At 36.4% G+C, this 22,191-nt stretch overlaps 3 protein-coding genes across 10 annotated transcripts in view; 2 read left to right on the top strand and 1 right to left on the bottom strand.

Moving 5' to 3' along the window:
• LOC123872145 (cytohesin-1) overlaps positions 1–22,191 on the top strand; it is a 79,467-nt gene that overhangs the window by 17,919 nt on the left and 39,357 nt on the right. The gene's annotated exons all lie outside the window — the stretch shown is intronic.
• Positions 15,456–18,348, top strand: LOC123872147 (protein ALP1-like). Of its 2 annotated transcripts, XM_045916310.1 has the most exons (3): positions 15,456–15,909; positions 17,236–17,450; positions 17,715–18,348. In XM_045916310.1, the coding sequence occupies exons 1-3, from the start codon at positions 15,611–15,613 to the stop codon at positions 18,122–18,124; spliced, it is 924 nt and encodes a 307-aa protein (XP_045772266.1). In that variant the 5' UTR covers positions 15,456–15,610; the 3' UTR covers positions 18,125–18,348. The 2 variants fall into 2 exon arrangements, with proteins under 2 accessions (XP_045772266.1, XP_045772264.1); XM_045916308.1 differs by having other exon boundaries at positions 17,236–18,348.
• On the bottom strand, positions 16,106–18,998 carry LOC123872148. Its single transcript, XM_045916311.1, has 2 exons — positions 18,660–18,998; positions 16,106–16,864 (listed from the first exon to the last, which is right to left on the bottom strand). Exons 1-2 carry the CDS (start codon positions 18,925–18,927, stop codon positions 16,185–16,187), a joined length of 948 nt encoding a protein of 315 aa, XP_045772267.1. The 5' UTR covers positions 18,928–18,998; the 3' UTR covers positions 16,106–16,184.

Below are 22,191 nucleotides of genomic sequence, written 5' to 3'. Positions count from 1 at the left end.
AATAATAAACAATTTGTAGGATAATTTTGTACGTAGTGGTATTTTATCATAAAGTTTTGCGTTTGTATGTTTAGGACTTTTGCCAATAATATTTAAGAAACTTTGCCAAGTCTTCTTATGGAGTGCGTCTGGGCTTACGGCCAAGGTTCATTTGCCCGTATATCGAGTTAATGTTTCTTTTTGCGAATCATAACTCTCAGTTTCTTGCAAAGTGGAAAATAATTTCTTTATTTTCATAACCAAAATTGTTGCCAACGGAACGGTCTCTAGAGTCTAGACTTGATATTATACGCCGCCTTAAATTCTATTAGATCTAGGTTCTAGATTTATGGTTATGTTCTTTAGAGTTACTAAACTATGTATTTTAATATTACTTAAATAATTACAAAATATCCAGATATTTGCTGATTCTATTGAGTCACACATGTTGAGATTATTATGAGTGATTCATTAATAAAGTTTTGAGGGAATACAATTCCACGTAGTAGGTATCAATATACCAGTAAAGCGTTTTTGCCAATTGACTTCTTTTTATTTGTGCGCTCCTACAATTCGTTTCCGTCGAGTTTCGTTGTCGATTCATCATCATCGTCGTCCGACGTCAATTAACCTTCGTCTGTGCCGACCCTAAGTGGTACAAATGGCAGGTATGCAGTAGGCGCCGGTCGTGTATATCTGGGGGGAGGTGCTTTGACCTTGTCGGGGAAAGGGGGTTTGCAAACGTAGCGCACGGTCGTCGGTCAGCGACTCGTCAAACGGGTTTGATTGCATTGCTTTTCAATGAGCCGCAATGTAAAGGCATTATTAAATTTGTTTATTGCATTAACAATACCACCATTATTACTATAATATTATGGTGTTTATTATACGAATGTCCGAATGAGAGTCGGTCTAATTGAAAAGGGGTCGATTCAATCAGGACTGCTGTGCTTAGTTGTTGAACTTAAAGTTTGTAATGTGTGCACTCGTCATTAGGGACCCTGGGGCTCTACCGTAGTAGCTTGACAGCTACAGTTTGATGATTGCAATCATCTTTGCGGCTCGATTGCGCTAGAATGACAGCTACAATGTCACGATCGCAATCATCTCTGATTGGTTGATGCTCGCTTACTATTGGCTACAATGTATTGTTGGAACAAGAATACCATTAATTCACCCAACCACAACTTGATATTATACGATTGCGATTGTAACTGCAATTGATGCAGTTTTCCCGCCATCGAGCAGCTGATTGACTGACCATCGCTCGCTATTGGTTACAATCTACAATGAATTGTTGCAACAAGAGTAACAGAAATTCAGCCAATCACAACAATTGAGATTGTGATAACGAGTGAAGTAGCTTTTCCGAAATCGACCAACGGTTTTCAAATCCGGTCTACTCGGTTAAATTCGAAAACCATTTGAAAATAAACCCCTATTTTCTCACTGCACATAAAACCTACCATTCAGAGTAACATTAGTACCGGTTTGCAGGAATGCAAGTCGTATTTTAAATGTTTCGTTTGACATTTTTAAGTGAGCAATTTAGCGAAATGCCACAGCGTATTCCAAATGGGTGTCCAAGCGGCGTGAAGTGGACCTTTGCGATTCTCCCAAAGGCTTCATTATAGGTACTTAAAAAGCTAAAGACGTAATATTATGCTTAGTGCGATCCGCCCTGAGGCATTTGTTTCGGGAACATTATCGTCCCCTTTTTTGCTTGTCCACATTTGTGGCGAAAAAATGTAGCAAGATCTTGAGAATTCCCATCATTTTCTTAACACAAGCGACGTAGAGACGTTAAGTAGCAGTCCCGACCCGTATCTCATGTTGTCATTATTGAACTGGTCTATTTATAGACTTGAGTGACTTTTTAACAGAAAACATGCTCGGGTCTGTGAATACCAATAATTCGTGACATGAGTGATTGCACATGGTTTATGTCAATAGATCTGTTCCGTCCGACCTCACCTTGTTTTTGTCATTAATTTATTGAAGCGATGTTTTTTAAGGACATTTGGGAGTACAATTAGAAAAAAGTTCACCATAATAAACTATCGTTAACTTCCCCGAGTCACACGTCATGAAACAGGAACTAATTGTTTTACTTCACTTCTTCGTATTAATTGAATCGGCTGGTCCAGTCCGTTCCGGTCAAAATTATTTTACCGAAAAATGCGTAGAAGCTTCGCTTTTATCGGGCGTCCCCCTACGCCTGAAATTTTCTTGTATTACAAAAATAATAATCTTTCGCTGAGCAATCAAGGGCTTCTTTTTTGTTTGGGCTTAGTTACCAAATTGCCTCACTGCGGGTTCTCGAGTTAGACAAGGCCCAAAGTACGTAGTTATAATTAATTGCTTTCCTCGGAAAACTTTCCTTTGTTGGCGAAATCACGTTGCGTTTTGAAATTATATAATTTAACACTCAAAATATCCTACCAGGTGTTGTCGTTTTGACAAATTCATAGGTATTCCTTAGGTCATCAAAGGTCACAAAATCTGTTACATTATGAAAGGTTATTTATTTTTAGGTCTCGTACCCTCGTTTTATAAAAGCAGGTTATCTATTGTTTTCGCGGATAGACAAATACATAGATAAGGATTGTTGGTACAGCAAACGAACGACCGTGTAGTGATATTTTAAGTGCTTACTTTTAAAGTGTGTTAATATGCTTACAAGTTTTATAGTTGTATACTTTATTCAAGTCACGAGTGCTAATACCGGGTGTTTATCGTGACTTCTGAGGCTTGCAATAATGATCTGTAAACCATTTAACAGTTAGAAAAACTGAAATTAAGAAGGACCATTTAGCGGTTGATGTACACTGATTCAGTTTAATATGGAGAAGTTTGGTTTGAATCTGATGTCCTTTTTTTCCACTTTCTAGTGAGGGCAGATCCTTTGCCAAATATTGGCAATGTTAAGAGGTTTTATGTTTGCTCAGAGGGTTGCGTTACTAAGTTGTTGCTCATAATGGTGGGCGTAATATCACACTCAAATTGGTAAGGCTAAGGTATTGGTAAGGCTGTATAGGTATGTGTGTGTGTGTGTGTATGATTACTCTTTTGCGTAAAAATTTCTAGACGGATTTGGCTGAAATTAGGAATGAAGTTAGGTCATACCTTAGGTTCACACATAGGATGCACATTAGGCTACTTTTCATTCCGTGAAAATTCATGATTTCCGCGGGATTTATTAAACATACATCCACGCGGACAAAGTCGCGGGGATCATCTAGTAGTTAAATAAGTATGAAAAACTCTTAATTGTATTAAGAGACGATATGCAAAATAAGCGTGTTTTCGGTGAGGTGAACGTTCAGCCAACTTCGATACCGTATTCTAAACCGGAATAAATGAGACGGAATTCAGTACGAAATATGTAAAAAGGCTCTGATTAGGTTACCAAACCTGCAAACATTCTTGTCGATGACCCAATCACGATCTTATCGGAAAGTAGTGATTATGTTGGTTTGGAAGATGAGTGCTAACCCAGAAAGGTAGACTTCTCTTATTGGTGTAAAAGACATCGCTTGTTTGTAGTGACATTCGTATTTCTGCTTATAAAACATGATTAAAGGCCTTGAAAGACTCGATATTTTCGTCGACAATGCAAAAAGCCCATAATACGAATTTCAGACAAGGAAATTCTAAAAAAACTAAATCAAAGTCTCATAGAATTCAGTTAGCGTTCCACTGATTTCATGGCTTTAGAGAGATTTCAACATTTTCTACTCGACATTTTCTCGCCCCGATGGCGGTATAAAGGTTAGAGTTAACTCTCCCCAGAAATAAAAAGTTAACCTCACAAAAGCAAACAATATGCAATAAAAGAGAGTAGTCGCTTCCGGTCGCCGCCATTGAACTTTGTTACCAAATAATTGAATGAGATTAAGTCGTGAGAGCAAAACCGTCGTTAGAAGTTCCAGCAATAAGCACACATGTCTACCACAAATGGGTCATCGTGGCGTCGTTTAATTGTTTGTATTAATCATTTAATAGTATCTGAGAAGACGAACCGACATTCCAAGAATATGACACCAAGTTTAACCATTACATCATAGGCGCCATTCAATATAATATGAATATTTTTCATCGCAGTTATACGTTTAAATACTTTATAAGAGAAGTTGAACTGAATGAAGGGGCGAATCTTGTAGTGTAGTCCTTTAAGGGCGAAGCGACCGGCCTGCCCGGGAAATTAAAATTTAATTTGGTTTTTCGCAATTTGTTAACTAATACGACAACGTAGGCTTATGGCATCCTGATTCCAACAGTGGCAGTATCATCTTTACAAGTTTATATAAAAATTTTTACTTGAAAAGGTCCAGTTTAAGAAATTAATTAAAGTATCGACTATTCTCACAAATTAGTCGATACTTTAATTAATTTCTTAAACTGGACCTTTTCAAGTAAAGATTCAGAATGTCGGAATCAGAATGCCATAAGCCTACGTTGTCGTATTAGTTTACAAATTGCGAAAAACCAAATTGAATTTGAATTTCGCGGGTAAGCTGGTCTCATGCCCCTTAAACAAAACAGTCAGTTAAAAGACCATTAGGATACTAGACATTTCATTAAAACTTGAACTTTATCATCAGTTTGCATTAATTGGAACAAATAAAAATAAATAACTTCGGTTGTGGTCGAATATTTATTTAAATCAAATCACCGTTCATGGCTGTGTAGACACTTGACATTTCCCACTCTATAGCTATAGCACATAGGTTCATTTGTTGCAATTCTCTTGCACAAGTAAAATAGAATAGTTATTAAAGTTGAGCATATGGCTCAATTACACCGATGAAGATAACTTAATTAACTATGAAAAGTTAGAGGAATAATTCACGGTCATGGCCATAAATACGTAGTCGATGGTTACACCACTTAAATATGCTTTACCACATGATCCACATGGCCTCTCTGAAACCACTTGAAATTATACAAATACCCTGATAAAATAAACGAGTTCCTGGCTCGTAAAATTAAAACAGAATGTTAATTTCATTTTAACATTATCAATGCTTTAGCAGACGTCTGCGGCTATGTCTGCGTCAAAGGCTTACCTAATCCGTCGTATTTCGATTCTCCTTTGCAAGGTTCTCCTAAATTAACATTCAAATGGATCTATATGATATCTATTATATAGGGACTTTATGGCGTTCTATGATTATATTTTATGAAATTTTGTTTACAAGTTTATTTATTGAGTACTTCCGAAGAATTGTTGTACGTAATAATCAGCCCGAGTTTGACTTTATCGGTACTATTTGATAATAATTTTTCCATAAGCAAAAATCCAAAAATTCCATTCATCGATCAATGAATTTGAAAACTTTTTTGAAAACTATGAAAAAGTAGTTTGTAATCGAGTTAATTTTTCCTGAAGTAAAAGCTGATAATAATCGTATATTTTGGACTCGACGGTTCTATCTCAAAATATTGTTATTGATGCAGGGACTTTACTACTTCTTGCTTCTGCCAGAGTGAAAGTTATCTTTTACTACTACTATTTTTAACCCCCATCCAAAAAGAGGGGTGTTATAAGTTGTCTTGTTAATTATTCATAGGAACCTCTGCCGATTTTTAGCCAGACAAAAATAATAATAATTAATTTGTTAAAGGTTGTTCTTTTTCAGTGCAATCGGAAGCTTCTTATCAATTTGGTCTTTCATTATAGATCTGTCGGAGATTATAATTAAACCGATGTCCTATACAGCTGATATTATATTTCTACTCCTTAATTAAGCTCAACAGACGTTCTTAATTGACTTTCACCATTATTATTAACATTTGATATACAAATAGATAGACTACTCAACGCCTGTTTATATGTGGATAGATTATGTGTGACTTGGAGTTGTTTTTTCCACCTGTCGTTTGGCATTCCGAACTTTTCTAGTGGATTTAACCTTTCTATGTTTCTGAGTACGTAATTAACGACTGTTTTACACCTGTCGCTAATCGAATTCTATCTTTAAAATTAATTGGCCTATAGCTAGTTGTTATCAACACAACCATTCGCACCTTTTAATTTACTTTCGGTACCGGTTACAACCTTAGAAATTAAATACTTGCTAACATTGACGTTGTTTATGACAAGTACATTTTAACAGCATTTCTAAATCTTAAGTGGGAATTTAATTAAAATGTTTGATATGGAACAGGAAGAATCTACGCCATTAATGATTATTCTGCACACCCATTAGACGATATGCTAGGTATTCTTATATTGCGTTCCACTATTATTAAATCTCGAATGCAAATGACGTGAACTTATGAAGTGCTTATACGCTCATATTCATCAAAAGCACGTTGGTATATATGATGGCCGCGACTTTGCCCGCGTGGATTTAGGTTTTTCGGAATCCCGCGGGAACTCTTTGATTTTCCGCGATAAAAAGTAGCCTAAGTGCCAGGATAATATTATCTATCTCCATTCCAGCCAAATCTGTCTAGTAGTTTTCGCGTGAAGGAGTAACAAACATACACACACACACACACACACACACACACATACACACAAACTTTCGCCTTTATAATATTAGTGTGAAGTGTGATTAGTATTGGATTACATTACAGCTGAAAGTCAATGGCGTTGTTTGAATTTGTGGGGGCGATGGCCGAGGCCTCCGCATGTGTACCACGCGCCACCGCTCCCTTACCAACTGTCTCATTAGCTCCCTCCGCAAATATTTTTACTCTTATTGCGTCTGCTTAGCCCTCGACGGGACTTTTATGTACGGAACAATTGTGTTCTCTTTATTTTTATACTCTGTATAAAGTGTAAACTGACTATTACGTATTTTGCTCGATATATTGTTATGCTTTTAATTTTTTGGGATAGTTGTGATTATGGATACTTAATTGATTTTCAGAGTGTCAGTTTATTAGCTTACAAGCCTCTGTTAAGTAAAAAGAATGAGTAATAAGGAAAATAATATACTATTATGATGATAAGTTTTTGCAATTAATTTTTCATATTATTCTGTTGCTTCATTGTAGAATAAATGAATAACTTTAATTAAAATGTTCGTATAATTGCCTTTTTAATACATACACCATAAGTAATTCTAATGAGCTCCCTATGACGTGCTATGACCCAGTTCATGCGTGGACGTCCGGTACTCATTAAGTTGTTTTTTTGTAACTACGTAATGTATGTATGCATCTTGATCATGAACTTGGACCAGATTTATTTAAGCTGTGTGATAATAGTGATACATATTGTATTTGAATTTGAACTGTTGAGTTTTTAGATCACTGTTAACAAGTAGGTAGGAAGGCACTGGCTCTCCTCGTTTCGGGGCCAGGACTCCATGGAAGTTATATGTAACCAAGTTATGATTAATAAATATTTATTTCAGTATATAAATTATGAAGTTTCAATCAAGATGAGTTATATTTTCAGTTGGATAGGGACAGATAAAGTTAATGCAGCCAGTCAATTTGCTTCATTATTATCAAACACTGAGTGGCCAGTTACGTTCTTCCTTTTGGCTTATAGCCAGTCCAACAATATGTACTTATTTGCACTTAGTGTCTGTGTGAAGAGAAAATCTCTCAGCCCTCGTCGCTCAGTGACCGTGGACCGGAAGTATGTACCCATTGTTGCTCTTTTTGCCCTGTTACATGTTGCGTCTGCTTTCATTGTAAATGCATTTTTTTAATTTCCATGAACTAATTCTAAGAACGACTCGGTGCCCACATGAATATATTTGCATAGTGGCATAAGTATTTATTTTTAATATTTTATAGAGTGGCTTTTACTTTAACAAGTGGTTCGTGCTTCGCAACCGTACGTGTATAAAAAACATATTGTATGGTGCATGGTTGTACCGCAACGAGACGGCAATAAAAGTAGACCTTTAATAATGGGAACATCGTTTTTATACGTGAATTCCAATTCGTTTCGCATTATTGTAGGTATATGACGATGAGAAGTAACGTTATGTGTAACTCATATAATATATGTGACCATATCGTATAGCGGGAGAATGACGGGGTCAAGAATGCGGTGGCAGGAGCCGAACGCGCGGTTGGGAGCACCCGATCGTCTATTAAAATGATTAGATCACAAAGGGCTGGCAAAAACTTCGAAGTAGGTACCTTGATCAATTTTATATTGGCCTCAAGAGTGAATTGCAGGAAATGATAATCCAAATGTCCGCAATGCGGCTTCTACGAGTATAGCTGATAGTTTGACGGGAAGCCCGTTTATTAGACCTTCGAGATTTATCACTAACAGTATTGTATTAGGATATAGGAGCATTAGTATTGTCGTGTACCTACTTTGTATGTACTCCGTACGGTCGGCCTCAGAATTCGAGTAGCAATTTCGCGAAACTATTGTATCAAAAACCTGTCGCACTTATTATACAACCTTTTTTCATAAACACGCGACACACACCTAACGCATGTGCATAACCGTGTCACGCGAATATGATCATTAAGGTGCCAAACGATTTAAGGTCTTTGACTGTTTCTAATATTATAGCGATATTTGTTTGCATAGTAATGAACGATGAGATGATGAAAGCGGAGAATAAAAATGCGGTGACAAAAGCCGATTGCGATATCAGACACCAAATTTTTAAAATAGAGCTTGTGACTCAAAACTGTTGCAGAAATGAAGACCCGACTACAATAATAAATAGATTTCTTTGGAGAAAAGCTTTTCGAGCATCACGTATCTGGAAAGAATAGCAAGGTATTGTAAAACATGACTTTCACTACGCAAAGAACATTCACCAAGAGTACGAGGATTTCATGCCAAGATCTTATTGAATTTGTGATTTATTGAAAATTCTATGCGTTCTTATTAAATAGAAAGCTCCGTGTGAAAATTTTAGTGGATAAGGTAAACGAAAAACATTTTAATAGTGTCGAATGTAATACTGAGATTAATAAGTAACATAGAATAATACTATGATGGAACTACTTGGCATCCCTATGCCAATTGTCACTAAGAGGTTCGTTATCTGTTTGTGATGTCAGTGTCCATAGTGTTTCTTGTAATTAAGATCAGGGGGCACGGCAGTGCCCCCGCCAAGACGAGCCCAATGGCGGCCGGGGCGCTACGTACCTTTTTCTCGAAGTGTTTCGCCGTATTTTCGACCCGTCATAACTTCGGTCTGGATGACGCTAGAAAGCTGAAATTTTCAGTATAAGGTGTCCTCAGCAAATTTACCAAATATACCAAGTATCAAATATCTAGCTTTTATGGTTACAGATTTATTGATACCTAAAATACGCCGATTTCGTCCCTCACTGATGATCATCAAAACCTCTACTCAAAACCTCTAAGGTACTTCCCGAAGTCCTAGAAGACTGAAATTTGGTATGTAGACTAGAAATTGACTACAAACTACAGGAAAATTATGAAATTGGAAATGCCCCCCCTCTACGCCTCTTATGGGTGAAGCAAATCTGTAAATTCTGTCGCTAGAATGCTGATATTTTCAGGATAAGATGTCCTGGGCAGATTTATTAAACGCATTGAGTATCAATTGTCTAGCTTTTATAGTTTCAGATTTATTGACAGTCAAAACTTCTAGTCTGTAATTCTAGGGTACTTCCCGAAGTCCTAGAAGACTGAAATTTGGTGTGTACACTAGAAATTGCATACAAACTACAGGAAAATTAAGAAATTCAAAATTTTCCCCCTCCACTCTCACGTATGGGGGAAGCAAATTATTTGTAAAGTCTATCGCTAGAATGCTGATATTTTCAGGATAATATGTCCTTGACAGACTTATCAAACGTACCAAGTATCAATTGTCTACCTGTTATGGTTTCAGATTTATTGCCATTCAAAACCCCTCTAGTCAAAAATTCTAAAGTACTTCCCTAAGTCCTAGAAGACTGAAATTTGGTATGTAGGCTAGGAATTTCATTCAAACAACATGAAAATAAACTTTTCCCAGTCTGTACATTTAAAAAATGTGTTTCCTGAAGTCCTAAAAGACTCTAAGACTAAGAAGAGATCTGCTTTAAAATTGAGTTGCAAGATTCCACCCAAACAAACATAGTTACATACATTGCAAGTGGAATAAAAGTTTTTAAAAAAAGAGGTAACGATAGAGAGCGGGCCATGAAAATGATGTAGGTACTTACAAAAAATAGATCCAAAAAAAACTCTAGGGCACCTGCCAAAAAGAAATGAAATCCCACCAAAAACATTTCATGTAAAATGTGGCCAAGACTCACAAGTTCATAATGCTTTCACTGTTAAAAAGTTATGAGATCTCTAGTAGAGCCAAGCCCCTAGCTGAGCTTAGAATTGCGCTGCCCATGGGACCTATCCCAAGTCCAAAGTATATAGCTCTTAAATGCTCTTGAGTATATCAAATTTATAACAATAAAGAACAAATAACTCTACTTACAAGCTCTGATTTTACAAACCCTAAATCTTGGTTAAAAAAGTACGGCTTGGCCGTTTAATGTTCGTGAAACTATTACATGACATAACATATTATATTAAGGTCATAAGGAATAGTTTGTTCGACAATTACTAATTTTTATTATACTTCATGATTGTCGCACAAGCTATTCCGGGCTTAAATGTCATATCAGATAAAAGTACCACGAACATTAAACGGCCAAGCCGTCCTTTTTTAACCAAGATTTAGGGTTTGTAAAATCAGAGCTTGTAAGTAGAGTTATTTGTTCTTTATTGTTATAAATGTGATATACTCAAGAGCATTTAAGAGCTATATACTTTGGACTTGGGATAGGTCCCATGGGCAGCGCAATTCTAAGCTCAGCTAGGGGCTTGGCTCTACTAGAGATCTCATAACTTTTTAACAGTGAAAGCATTATGAACTTGTGAGTCTTGGCCACATTTTACATGAAATGTTTTTGGTGGGATAAAATATTTGCAGTATACATAAATGTAAATATGAATAGAGTATTTAGATATTTAAGATTATTATGTTTCTTGCTCTGAAGCTATTATTTAGTGTTTTTGATTTCGCAGAAAATTTAAGACGTAAACTCTTTGTAACAATAATGGGTACGTTAGTTATATCTTATTTGTTTTCTTTATTATTCGTAAGAATTAAACAGTAAGATATCTTGCAAGAATCCAAATATTTTTTATTTTTTATTCAAATAAAAAATATAGTTGAAGAAGTAGGTTTACCGTCGCGGTTTGTGTTGGTTGGTTATGTAGAGACCCAAACAAATGTAGCAAAATTTGTATCTATTGTAACGTAAGCAATTTGGATATCTGTGTGATATATGAGTGCGTTGGAACTTGGAATTGTTATGGCGTTATATGATATGTCCCGCTAGGATACCTACAAATTTTCACTCTTTGAAAAATGTTTTTCCAAATTCGTTTTTCTGTACTTACCTAGCTATCGGTACTAGTACCTAACTCTGTGCTGACTGTTATTGGCGTTTGTTCAGATCTAATTTCCTACGTATGTTTTTTTATTGTCACCTTCCTTTGTTAGCTCTATAATAAGTCACATATATTCATTATGTCCAGATTGTATGGACCACCCTAGAGGATACATTATCTGATTAATACTATGTTAATTCATTTTGCACTTAGCGCTATCTATTTTAAAATTATGCGATAAAGTGCTTCTAGTTAATAAAGTTTGCAAATAGAGTTATTGTTTGCAGTCTCATTTGGTTTATTCGCATCGCAATGTAAACTGATGATTGAGAATATTTCTTATGAAATACTTAAGTACTTTACAGCTCATGTTATAGGCTAACTATCATACATATTATACACAGTGAACCTGAGCGATGATAATACAAAGTTTTTTCTCGTCCCATCAACTTTTTACTAAGACCCTATCAACCGTCAGTGAACAGTGAATCATATTTTTATTTTCAACAGGCAGGAAACACGGCCTGGAGAAAAACAACAAAGAGTATACTTAGTTGCTCGATGTTTATCCCACTACTTGTTACGATGAGCCTGTTGTTAAACTGATTTTAATGGGAAACGCCGGAGGTGTTAAAACATTGTCTAAAAGTATGCCCGGCCCGATCTTTAAGGGCTTTTTCCTGGTAGCAAAAAGAAAGGTTCACATCTTTCAGTTACTCGAAAACAATTTATTATTATTAGTACAAAAGATTCTGAGTGGACTAGCGCGAATCTTTGCGTCCAGTATTATATAAATCTTTATTTGAAATATCCACGAAGAACCTGTTATTAACCCCCGACCCAAAAAGATGGGTGTTAGTAGTTTGACGTGTGTATCTGTGTATCTGTCTGTGGCATTGTAGCTCCTAAACTAATGAACCGATTTTAATTTAGTTTTTTTTGTTTGAAAGGTGGCTTGATCGAGAGTGTTCTTAGCTATAATCCAAGAAAATCGTTCAGCGGATTGAAAGTTATCAGCTCTTTTCTAGTTACTGTAACCTTCACTTGTCGGGGGTGTTATAAATTTTTAATGTTTGAATTACTTAGCTTCAGAAAAAAATATTCTTTGATTTATTGAGTGAGCCCCATATTACAACACTGGCTCGAAACATCTTTCGATTTGAAATTTGCGTCGTTCTTGGTTATACAAGAAGTAGCTTCTGCTAACAGTGCGATTATTGAATGAGTTGTTTTTCTCGGAATTAGATGCGAAGGTCATAATGTTGTTGTTTGTCATACTATGAAGTTACATCTAAGCAAATTCTTTGATGATTCTTCATCAGATTGAATTAGAAATCAATACACCTGCATCTTTACAACAAAGTTTTATTACATTTGCGCACTTATTTATTACGTTATCTCTTGTACTTCTTTTTTAACCCCCGACCCAAAAAGAGGGGCGTTATAAGTTTGACGTGTGTATCTGTGTGTCTGTGTATCTGTGTATCTGTGTGTCTGTGTATCTGTCTGTGGCATCGTAGCGCCTAAACGAATGAACCGATTTTAATTTAGTTTTTTTTGTTTGAAAGGTGGCTTGATCGAGAGTGTTCTTAGCTATAATCTAAAAAAATTGGTTCAGCCGTTTAAGAGTTATCAGCTCTTTTCTAGTTTTCTTGTAGAAAAGAAGGTTAGATAACCGTTAGGTTCATAATATTATGTCAATAGACAAATGTCAAGCTGTCAAGATGGACGTTGCCTAAATACATAATTATTTATTGATTTAGATTTTTAGATGTTTTGGACTTGGAAAACTCAGATACTTTGGATCGTCGGGGGTGTTATAAATTTTTAATTTACACTTGTTTATTTAGGGCTGATTTTTCAGTCGCTAATATGATATGTAACTGAGCAATAAATGCGAAATCTTTCAAAATGCAATTTTATTTCGACGATGGAGCTACGATGCCACAGACACATACACAGATGCACACGCCAAACTTATAACACCCCTCTTTTTGTGTCGGGGGTTAAAAATGGCTTCCTGGTTAGACCAGACGTCAGTGTGTACTCCTTTCTTATTATGTCTCTTTATAGCAAACTAGAGAAAAGTAACAGTGGACTCAGTTCAATGGACGGGACATGACGGATTACTCACTACTCAGTAGAATCTAGTGACTAGATGATTATCATAATGATGATGACGACATTTAAATGACACAGTTTTTTGATCGAAATAGGTTTTCATAACGGCAAATTTAAAATTATCTTTGGCTTCCTGAAGATTACTGAGCAAAAATATCTCGCACTGTATCGTTTTCTTGTGCCAGTCCAAGATAAAGTTTGTATTAGATCTTCTTATGGATGGAACATTGAGAAACGGAGTTGTTATGATAGAAGTTCTTGATTAGGTTGATAAAACTGACGTCTACAACCGTTGCGATATTACGCCTCGGAATTTTATTAGTAGAGGAGATAAACGCAATTAATTTTTTTGATTATATAAATTGGTATCAAGATCAATATAAAAAATTCTAATGACTAGTGTCGAGAAGTGTTTTCGCATTTTGTGTAGTTGTTGTTTTGTCTCGTTCACAAAGCAAGGATAATTAACATTTAATTAAGTTCGCCATCTGTGTTGTGTGGCTTTGTGTGTGAGTGAGTGTGTGTGTGTGGCTTTGTGTGTGTGTGTGTGTGTGTGTGTGTGTGTGTGTGTGTGTGTGTGTGTTCGTGTGCGTGTGCGTGTGTGTGTGTGTGTGTGTGCGTGCGTGCGTGCGTGCGTGTGTGAGTTGGTAAGATTTTTACCATAATTTTTACTTAAGTATTAAAAAGGTGACGAGGTCTCATGATAATACATAGTTCCTTGTAAATACCAGTAGTCGTTCTAATGCCGCTTCGAATAATAAACAGTTCCAGCGAAAAATATTTTTATCCGATCCCTTGTAGGCAATGCCATTTACAATGTTAAAATAGCTGTGACATTAAATGCAGGTGGTTGTTGGTAGATACGAGGTACTCTGTCGATTTGTAATTTTTTTGTAGTCTCATAATTCAATTCAGCTATCACATGCCTAGTATTAACTTCAGCATAACTGTGTTTTCCGAATTTCAATTTTTTTTTGTATTTAAGCCTCAATAGCTCAACCGGTAAAGGAGTGGACTGAAAACCGAAAGGTCGACGGTTCAAACCCCGCCCGTTGCACTATTGTCGTACCTACTCCTAGCACAAGCCTGACGCTTAGTTGGAGAGGAAAGGGGAATATTAGTCATTTAACATGGCTAATATTCTTTTTTTTTTAAAAAAGGTGCAATTTCTGCTTGTTTCAAACAATGGTATCAAATCTTATTTCATGAAGTTACAGAATTAGTGACGGGAATGCTGGAATTTAAATTACCGAAACTATAGGGTTTCTCATTGGATGAGGAACCCTTACAACACCGCCAAGTTTAAACTTTCCTCCAGCTTCATTAGTTGTCTTACGTTACGTCTGCTAATTAATTTGATCGGAATGTCTCGTTATTTTAACTGTTTCAACCTTATAGAAAAAGTTTTATTCACTATACGTTCAATAATAAATAATGCCTATAATGTTTAATTCCTGTCTCCTGAAAATCTAAACATTTACAATTCAATAGTATTTATTTGTTGTATTACGTGAGACAAACAATCGCTAAAGTTGGAATATATTTAGCGTTTGTATTTCATCGCCATCAACATTATCAAGTGATATGTCAACTGCTGGACGTAGCTCTCTTGCAGGGACTTCTACAGGCAACGATCTTGCACGGTCAGAATCCAGCGGCTCCCTGCGATTCGTTTAATGTCCTCTGTCCACTTAGTGAGGATCTTCCAGTACCAGCGCTGTGTTTTCTAGTGCGGGGTCGCTATTCTAGCACCTTGGGACCAAAACGTCTATCGTTTTTCAAACTATTTGCCCTGCCCATTGCCACATCAGCTTCGCAACCCGTTTAGCTATGTCGGTTACTCTGGTTTTCCTGCCTTAGCTGGTCTTCTCATTTCTCATTTGATCACTTGGAGAAACTCCCAAGCATTTTTTAGCTGTATCTATTTGTATTTATTTCTACCTTAAACCTACCACAGAGCACTAATTTTATTATTACTTACGCTATCCGGATTCCGCAGCACTTAGGGCCGAAACACATAACGCAAACTGCTTATTTTTGCGGCGCCGCAACGCCAAAATCGGCAGTTGCGTTGCCGCGTTGCGGCGTCGCGAAACAGGGCATTATGGTAGGGCAACCATTTTCTCGTGATTTTTGAGTGTGGATAGACGTCTCTCTGCGATGGATCGTAATAAACTTATTGCTTATTTGTTATTAAGAAGACATTATTCTATCTTAAAAATACGGCAAAGAAGATACTGGATACATCCATTAAGTAAGGGTATGAATCCAAATGGCGAGTTCTTTTCTAAAAAATACGAAGCATTAAAGATAGACGAAAAAAAATTTGTTGCCTACTTTAGAATGAGTATATCATCATTTGAAGAGCTATTAAGCGAGTTATCAAAATATATACAGAAGAAAAAAAATAAAGGAAGAAAACCAGTTACTGCTTTGGAAATGCTGGGCTTAACTTTAAGGTAAAACAAATAGGTTTCTTATTTTTTTTTATTGATGTTTATGGCACTCGGAATCAAATGTTTAGTTTTATTTGTACCCCTGGCTTTATACACCTGTGGTACTAGCGGGGTGTCGATAAAAATTTTGCATCACTAGTGTTCATGGTTTGGGGGTACCTAGTGGTACAAAGCCAGGTTCAAATGAAACAAGACAGAATCAAATTAAGCTTTTTGCATTATACAATTTTCTTACTTTAAGAATACTTTAATAGGCCTTAAAAAATGTAATGATCAATTTAAGAAAAATCAAACTCCTCATCTTGTGAAACATAGGAAGTAGCTGACGTTTCGTCCAGTAAAAATGGTGAATTTATTGGACGTTGTTGGTTTGATGATGAGGTAGTCCTCTGTTCAGTAATCGAACTTCCAGGAGTAGAAGTGTGGTAGCCACTCTGAACCGTATTATCGTATCTCATAGTTGAATATCCTTGATTGTAACCCTGATGCTGATATTCTTGATTATAGCCGTGATGTGTATTTTGATGAATTGAAGGTTGAAGAATGTCGGTTAATATTTGAAGCACCCGACTTTGAAATATCAATGTTTGATTCTCATTTAACGATTGTAGAGATGGTAAAATCCCCTTGAAAAAATGCAAATGTCTATTCTCCGGTGTTTTTAATATTGCCAATAAATCTTCTTCAATATCATCCTTATCATCTGCCTTTCGTTTTCGTGGTTGACTTTTATAACGAGGCAATGCCGTTATTTCATTCTCAATATCTCCTTCCGCTACGCATAAACTGGAATCAGTTGCATTTTGTGAAACCTTTTTCAAAAACTGTAATTGTTTATTCAAGTGATATTCTTTAATTTTTGCAGCTCCAGCTCCTGATCGATTGGCATCTTTTAGTTTTTTTTGATATTTAGCAAAATTATCTTTTATGGCCTTCCACTTCTTGACTAAATCATTACCTGCAACAAAAAACTTCACAAGTGAAAAATAGTAATAAAGACTAAAATTCCCTAGATTCCATTTATACTACATATAAAATTTGATATAACTTTCATAAGTACTTTCGGTCCATCCAATTTCATATAAATGGCTGGCCGCCGAAAAAGAATAATTTTCTGCTTTTTCTTGACTTAGGCAAGTTAAAAACTGATTGACTTTGCCTAGAACAACCATAATGTAAAATATTTATTGAGTACTTCTTTGAAAAACTACCTGTCTATCTTTGAAAATCTATTCCTTTAGCAACACTATTACCTGCGCGGTTTGAGTTTGATTATACCTACATTTGTATTATTTTATTATTTGCCTACTAATTATTATTTCATTTTAGATTTCTAGCAACCGGCAGTGACTTTAAAACCATGCATACGAATTACTTCCGAGGAGCAAGTACAATAGCAAAAATTGTAAGGACAGTTTGTCGCGCCATATGGAAACATCTATCAAGTCAAAATATACCTCCTATAACAAAACAGGTTCTAGAAGATGTCGCTATTGAGTTTGACAAGAAAGCAAATTTTCCTAACTGCATAGGAGCTCTTGATGGTAAACATGTCCGTATTACATGTCCTGCGCACAGTGGATCACTGTTTTACAATTATAAGGGCTATAATTCAATAGTTTTATTAGCTCTTGTAGATTCTAGATATAGATTCATTTTTGTCGATATAGGAGCGTATGGCAAGGAAAGTGACTCCACCGTTTTCCAGAACTCTAAACTTTATGATTTGATTATGACACGCAAATTACCTATTCCTGTACCAAAGCCTTTACCAGGTTCTCAAAATGAAACTCCATTTGTTTTTGTAGGAGATGAAGCATTCTCAATTTCGAATAACGTCATGCGCCCTTACTCAGGAAAACATTTGTCGGTACAACAAAGAGTTTACAATTATCGACTGAGTCGTGCCCGAAGATATGTCGAGTGCGCTTTTGGCATCCTAGCCAATAAATGGCGCATATTTCATCGATCTATGAATGTGCAATACGAATTTGCGACAGACATTATCAAGGCATGTTGTGTAATGCACAACTTTGTTTTGAATCGAGATGGAGTACAAGCGACCGATGACATTATCTTTGATGATTCTGATCTGCAAATGTTGCATTTGCCCACAGCAAATGAAAATAATTTAAGCCCACATCTAATACGGAATGATTTTTGTAATTACTTTTCCAGTGATGTTGGCGCCCTAAGTTGGCAATTAAACAAAATATGAATGTTCGTATACCTACTCAGTTCAAAATACAAATAATACCTTAATACATTTGATTCAAACTATTTAACATGTTGTGAACAAACATAAAAAAAGCATATATACGGTCGAACTGAGTAACCTCTTCCTTTTTTGAAGTCGGTTAAAAATGTGTATTTTATTTCTTTTCTTTCATTATTAATTATTTCACTGTTAAAATTTTCAATAAATGTGATTTACTTTTGTAAGATGTTTTATTTCTTATCTATGTACTTTTGAATAGTTTTGAATCAAGTGTCCACTCTACGACTATAAATGTTACTCTATGCACAAGAAACGTTTGAAGTGCAACCATTAAAATTATAGCTATCTCTTTCAATTGCGTTTTATTTCATATCTTTTGGTTTGCTAATCAGTAAAACTTGCAAATGTGTGCAGTTTTGGATTGCTGGGAGGTAATGATTTAAACACAGGAACAGATTTAAAACGTAAATTACTATGAACGTAACTTATCTTTAGTTTAAAATATCATTGCCTAAGACTATATGTTACTACTTACCCAGTTTTGATTTTTCGGTTGAGTTTTTTTCCTTGTAATCAACATAAACGATCTCACAAATGCTTTTCCATGCTTCTTGTTTTATAAATTTGTCTTTATAGGTTTCGTCACTAGTATCCCACAAACAACGGTGTTCCTGAACCGAAGATATAAACAGATCGACGTCAACGTCAGACATTTTAATTTTAAAACTGCTTCTCGGTTGACACGTGTTGTTTGCAAGAGTGTTAGAAACAAACTGCATCCTTGTCAACAAGTATGACGTCATAACGCTGGAATTCACGTCGTGCGTTGCGGCGCCGCACCGCTATAGCGCACTGCCGATTTCAGCGGCGCGGCGCCGCAACGCGCTTATGTGTTTCGGCCCTTACCAAATCGTTGCAATTTCCTTAGATTAGATTGTCCCAGTGCAGTCGCGGAAAGTTCATTAGCGTACAAACTATTCCCTTCATTGTTTCATATTTCAGTTGCATTGTCTGTTATTTCACAGGTTTCAAAATTATAAACCAACTTTTGTGCTTATCGCCTTTCACCGTGCAACTTGCATAATGTATTCGCTTGTTCTTGGCCTCAATATTAGACGTGCATAATTTTTTTCACCAAACAATATGATTAACAAAGAATGAAGCATTGTAATATGGTCGAAAAGTATTGGAATTGTATCATCTTCGAAGAAAAAAATTTATTCGTAATGCGAAATATGAATTAAATCATTATTGATGAGATGTTGTTTTCACCGATAGGAAATTCTGCTCTTCTATAAACATATGTTCCATGACAAGACAACATTTTGGCTGACTAAAATTTGTTGGTAAATATCATAGTTCATCTTGAAATGGTCGGTCAAAATAAAAGTTGGCAGTAAGGCAGAATACCTTTGGAACACTTGCAAATATCAGTAGGACAAACTGAAGTTTGTCTCCATCTAAAATTGGAAGACACCAAATGGTTTAACTTTGAATGATAGGAATAGGTATCAATTTGAATGATAGTAAGCTACAAGTGACTACCTACTTACATAAATAATGAGCATTTGAAGTTAGAAATATCTTCACGAAAAAAATTTATTTTTGATCATATCAAAATATGCATGTGTTTCATTTTAAAATCTGAAAAACAAATGATGTCGGTAAGTGGCGCGAAATTAAAACACACTTACTTCGGGTTTTTAGAGTTCCGTACACAAAGGGTAAAAACGGAGCTCTATTAATGTCACTCTGCTACCAGGTAGTAGGTACCCCAGCCAGGTAACCTCCCAGTGTGCCTGGATGCTGCTGGTCCCTTTTGGATGCGTCCGAGGGGAAGAGCAGTGTTCGGGCCGGTGCGCCCCGGTAACATGGCTAACAATTTCTCTTCGGAAATATTGTTGGCTATGGCTAATGACCTGGCAGGGAGGGAGGTTTCTCCGCGTGTCCCTCTGACTAGCAGAGGGCACAGTGGACGAAGCGTACGATGGGACACGGGCGACGTGCGCGTCCCAGGGTCGGGGGACGCACTTCGTTGGTGCGTCCCGGAGGTGCGGTGGTGGGTACCGAGCAGGTCCCCGGTGGAGGGTCTGCCTCGGCAGACGTCGCTGGCTGGGTCGCGGTTGTTTGCTTCGGCCGTTCCCGTGACCCAGTCGCCAGGCGACGCGCAGTAGCGCCGCTGGGGTTTAGTGGGTATTCCGGTCGCCTCTCGGCCGGCGAGTCCCACATACCCTCCCTCCGGGGGGGATGCGTAAATGCATTCCCCAGCGTCAACAAAAAAAAAAAAAAGGTAGTAGGTACCAAATTATACTCTTCTTCTTATGATAACAATCTTGCGGTCTATCACTGGTATTTCTAAATTCTATGACTGACAGCAATTTCAATCAAATATATATTTTGTTCATGAAATTCTTCATCGTTTTTTCATTGTTAAACTTCAGTAATGTTGTAGCTACTGCAACCGTACAAACCTTATTAGGTGTTTAATATTTCATTCGATTATAAAATATATAAAAGTTTTTTTGCTTTGGCTTAGTCTGTTTGGCACAGGATGAGGATACTATTACAGAATTTGTACGATTGTAATTTAATACGTAATATAATTCTCATTACAATCGCAAAGAAAAAAATATGATTTCCTGGACGGTGTATTTAAAAATGCAAACATTTATCCGTCTTGGCTCTTGGCGCAACTCCACCGGTAGCGGTTTATTTGTACACGTGAAAATTACTCTATAAGCTTCATTTACGTTAGAGCAACATAGTGCGACATTGCGGCATGCCTTAAGGCTATCCTCGCCAACGATCCCCCGTCGATTTCCTACGTATGATATTATTGTTCTTATCTCTATCTGCCCTGGTTCGTGCATTCTCGGTTCCTAGATCGGTACATTTGTGATAACCAAATTTCAAATTGCTGTGATTGGCTGAATTTACCATGTTCTTGCTGCGACAGTGAGTTTGAGCCACTAGCGGAACAATGTTAGCCGGTCAGAAATGATTGCAATTAGTCAACCTGTTTGACGTCCGTGTTCTGTTTTCGATTACAAAAAAGAAAAAATTGTTGTTGCAATCATCAATTTTAGCAAATAGTGAAAGAGAGTCGGCCAATCAGAGGTCACAACTACCGTCACACTTTCTGTCACACTATGGCAGTAGGCATACCGAGTAATGAAAACAATTTTTCATTCTGTCTAGGTCGAAGTAGGGTTGCCACCTGGCTCTTTTTGATTTACAGGCTACCACCATCAAAAATACGGGGTTTAGATTTGAAGAAATTTGAAATTTTGAAGTATTTGAAGAATATATATATAGGCGGTGTTTCTCTCTGAAATGCATGGAAAGCCTATTTAGATATTTCAGTTTATTTATAAGTTTTGTATTTTTTCTCTGTATGTTGCCGTATCTTGATTGGTGAACTTTGCAATGTGGTTTTAAATAAAAGATTTATTTATTTAAATAGCTTTTAAAAACTCTTAGTGTTGTAAAGCAAAATGTTATACATTTCATGCATACAATCTTCTCATTTCAACTTAAAATTACATTTAATTTGTAATTCCACCTTCACAGTATCAATACTATGGCCGTAGCCAGGAATCGATTGCGGGAGAGGTTTTATTAGGGCCGGAACTGAATCCTGTCATGAGGAAAAAAACATTCGCTCAACTTTATGGGCTAATTACCTGGTTAGTGGAATTTCGCCTTTCAATTTGACAGTGAGATAAAATACAACAATAAAAAAGCGCGAGCGCAGTGAGCGTAAGTGTTTTTGGTTCAATACAGAAAAAATTAAAATGAAAGGGAAACGAGTGTAGCCATAGCAAGATTTTATTTTTAAAGCTTCCTATCCATACTAATATTACGAATACGACAGTATATCTATTTGCCTATCTATTTGTTAACCTTTCACGGCCCATCTTCTTTACCAAAATTTTGGTACTTACTATTCAGAGGTAACTTGCATCCCAGACATTTTTTTTAGGCGGCTTTTTAGCCCGGAAAATCCCCCACGGAATTTTTAAAAATCTAAATTCATGCAAACGAAATTGCGGGGTTTACACCAAGTA

Source organism: Maniola jurtina, chromosome 14 (assembly GCF_905333055.1).
Source record: "Maniola jurtina chromosome 14, ilManJurt1.1, whole genome shotgun sequence".
NCBI classification, from domain to species: Eukaryota; Metazoa; Arthropoda; class Insecta; order Lepidoptera; family Nymphalidae; genus Maniola; species Maniola jurtina.
The sequence above is the reverse complement of the archived record's forward strand: the minus strand, read 5'-3'. Positions and strand labels throughout refer to the sequence as shown.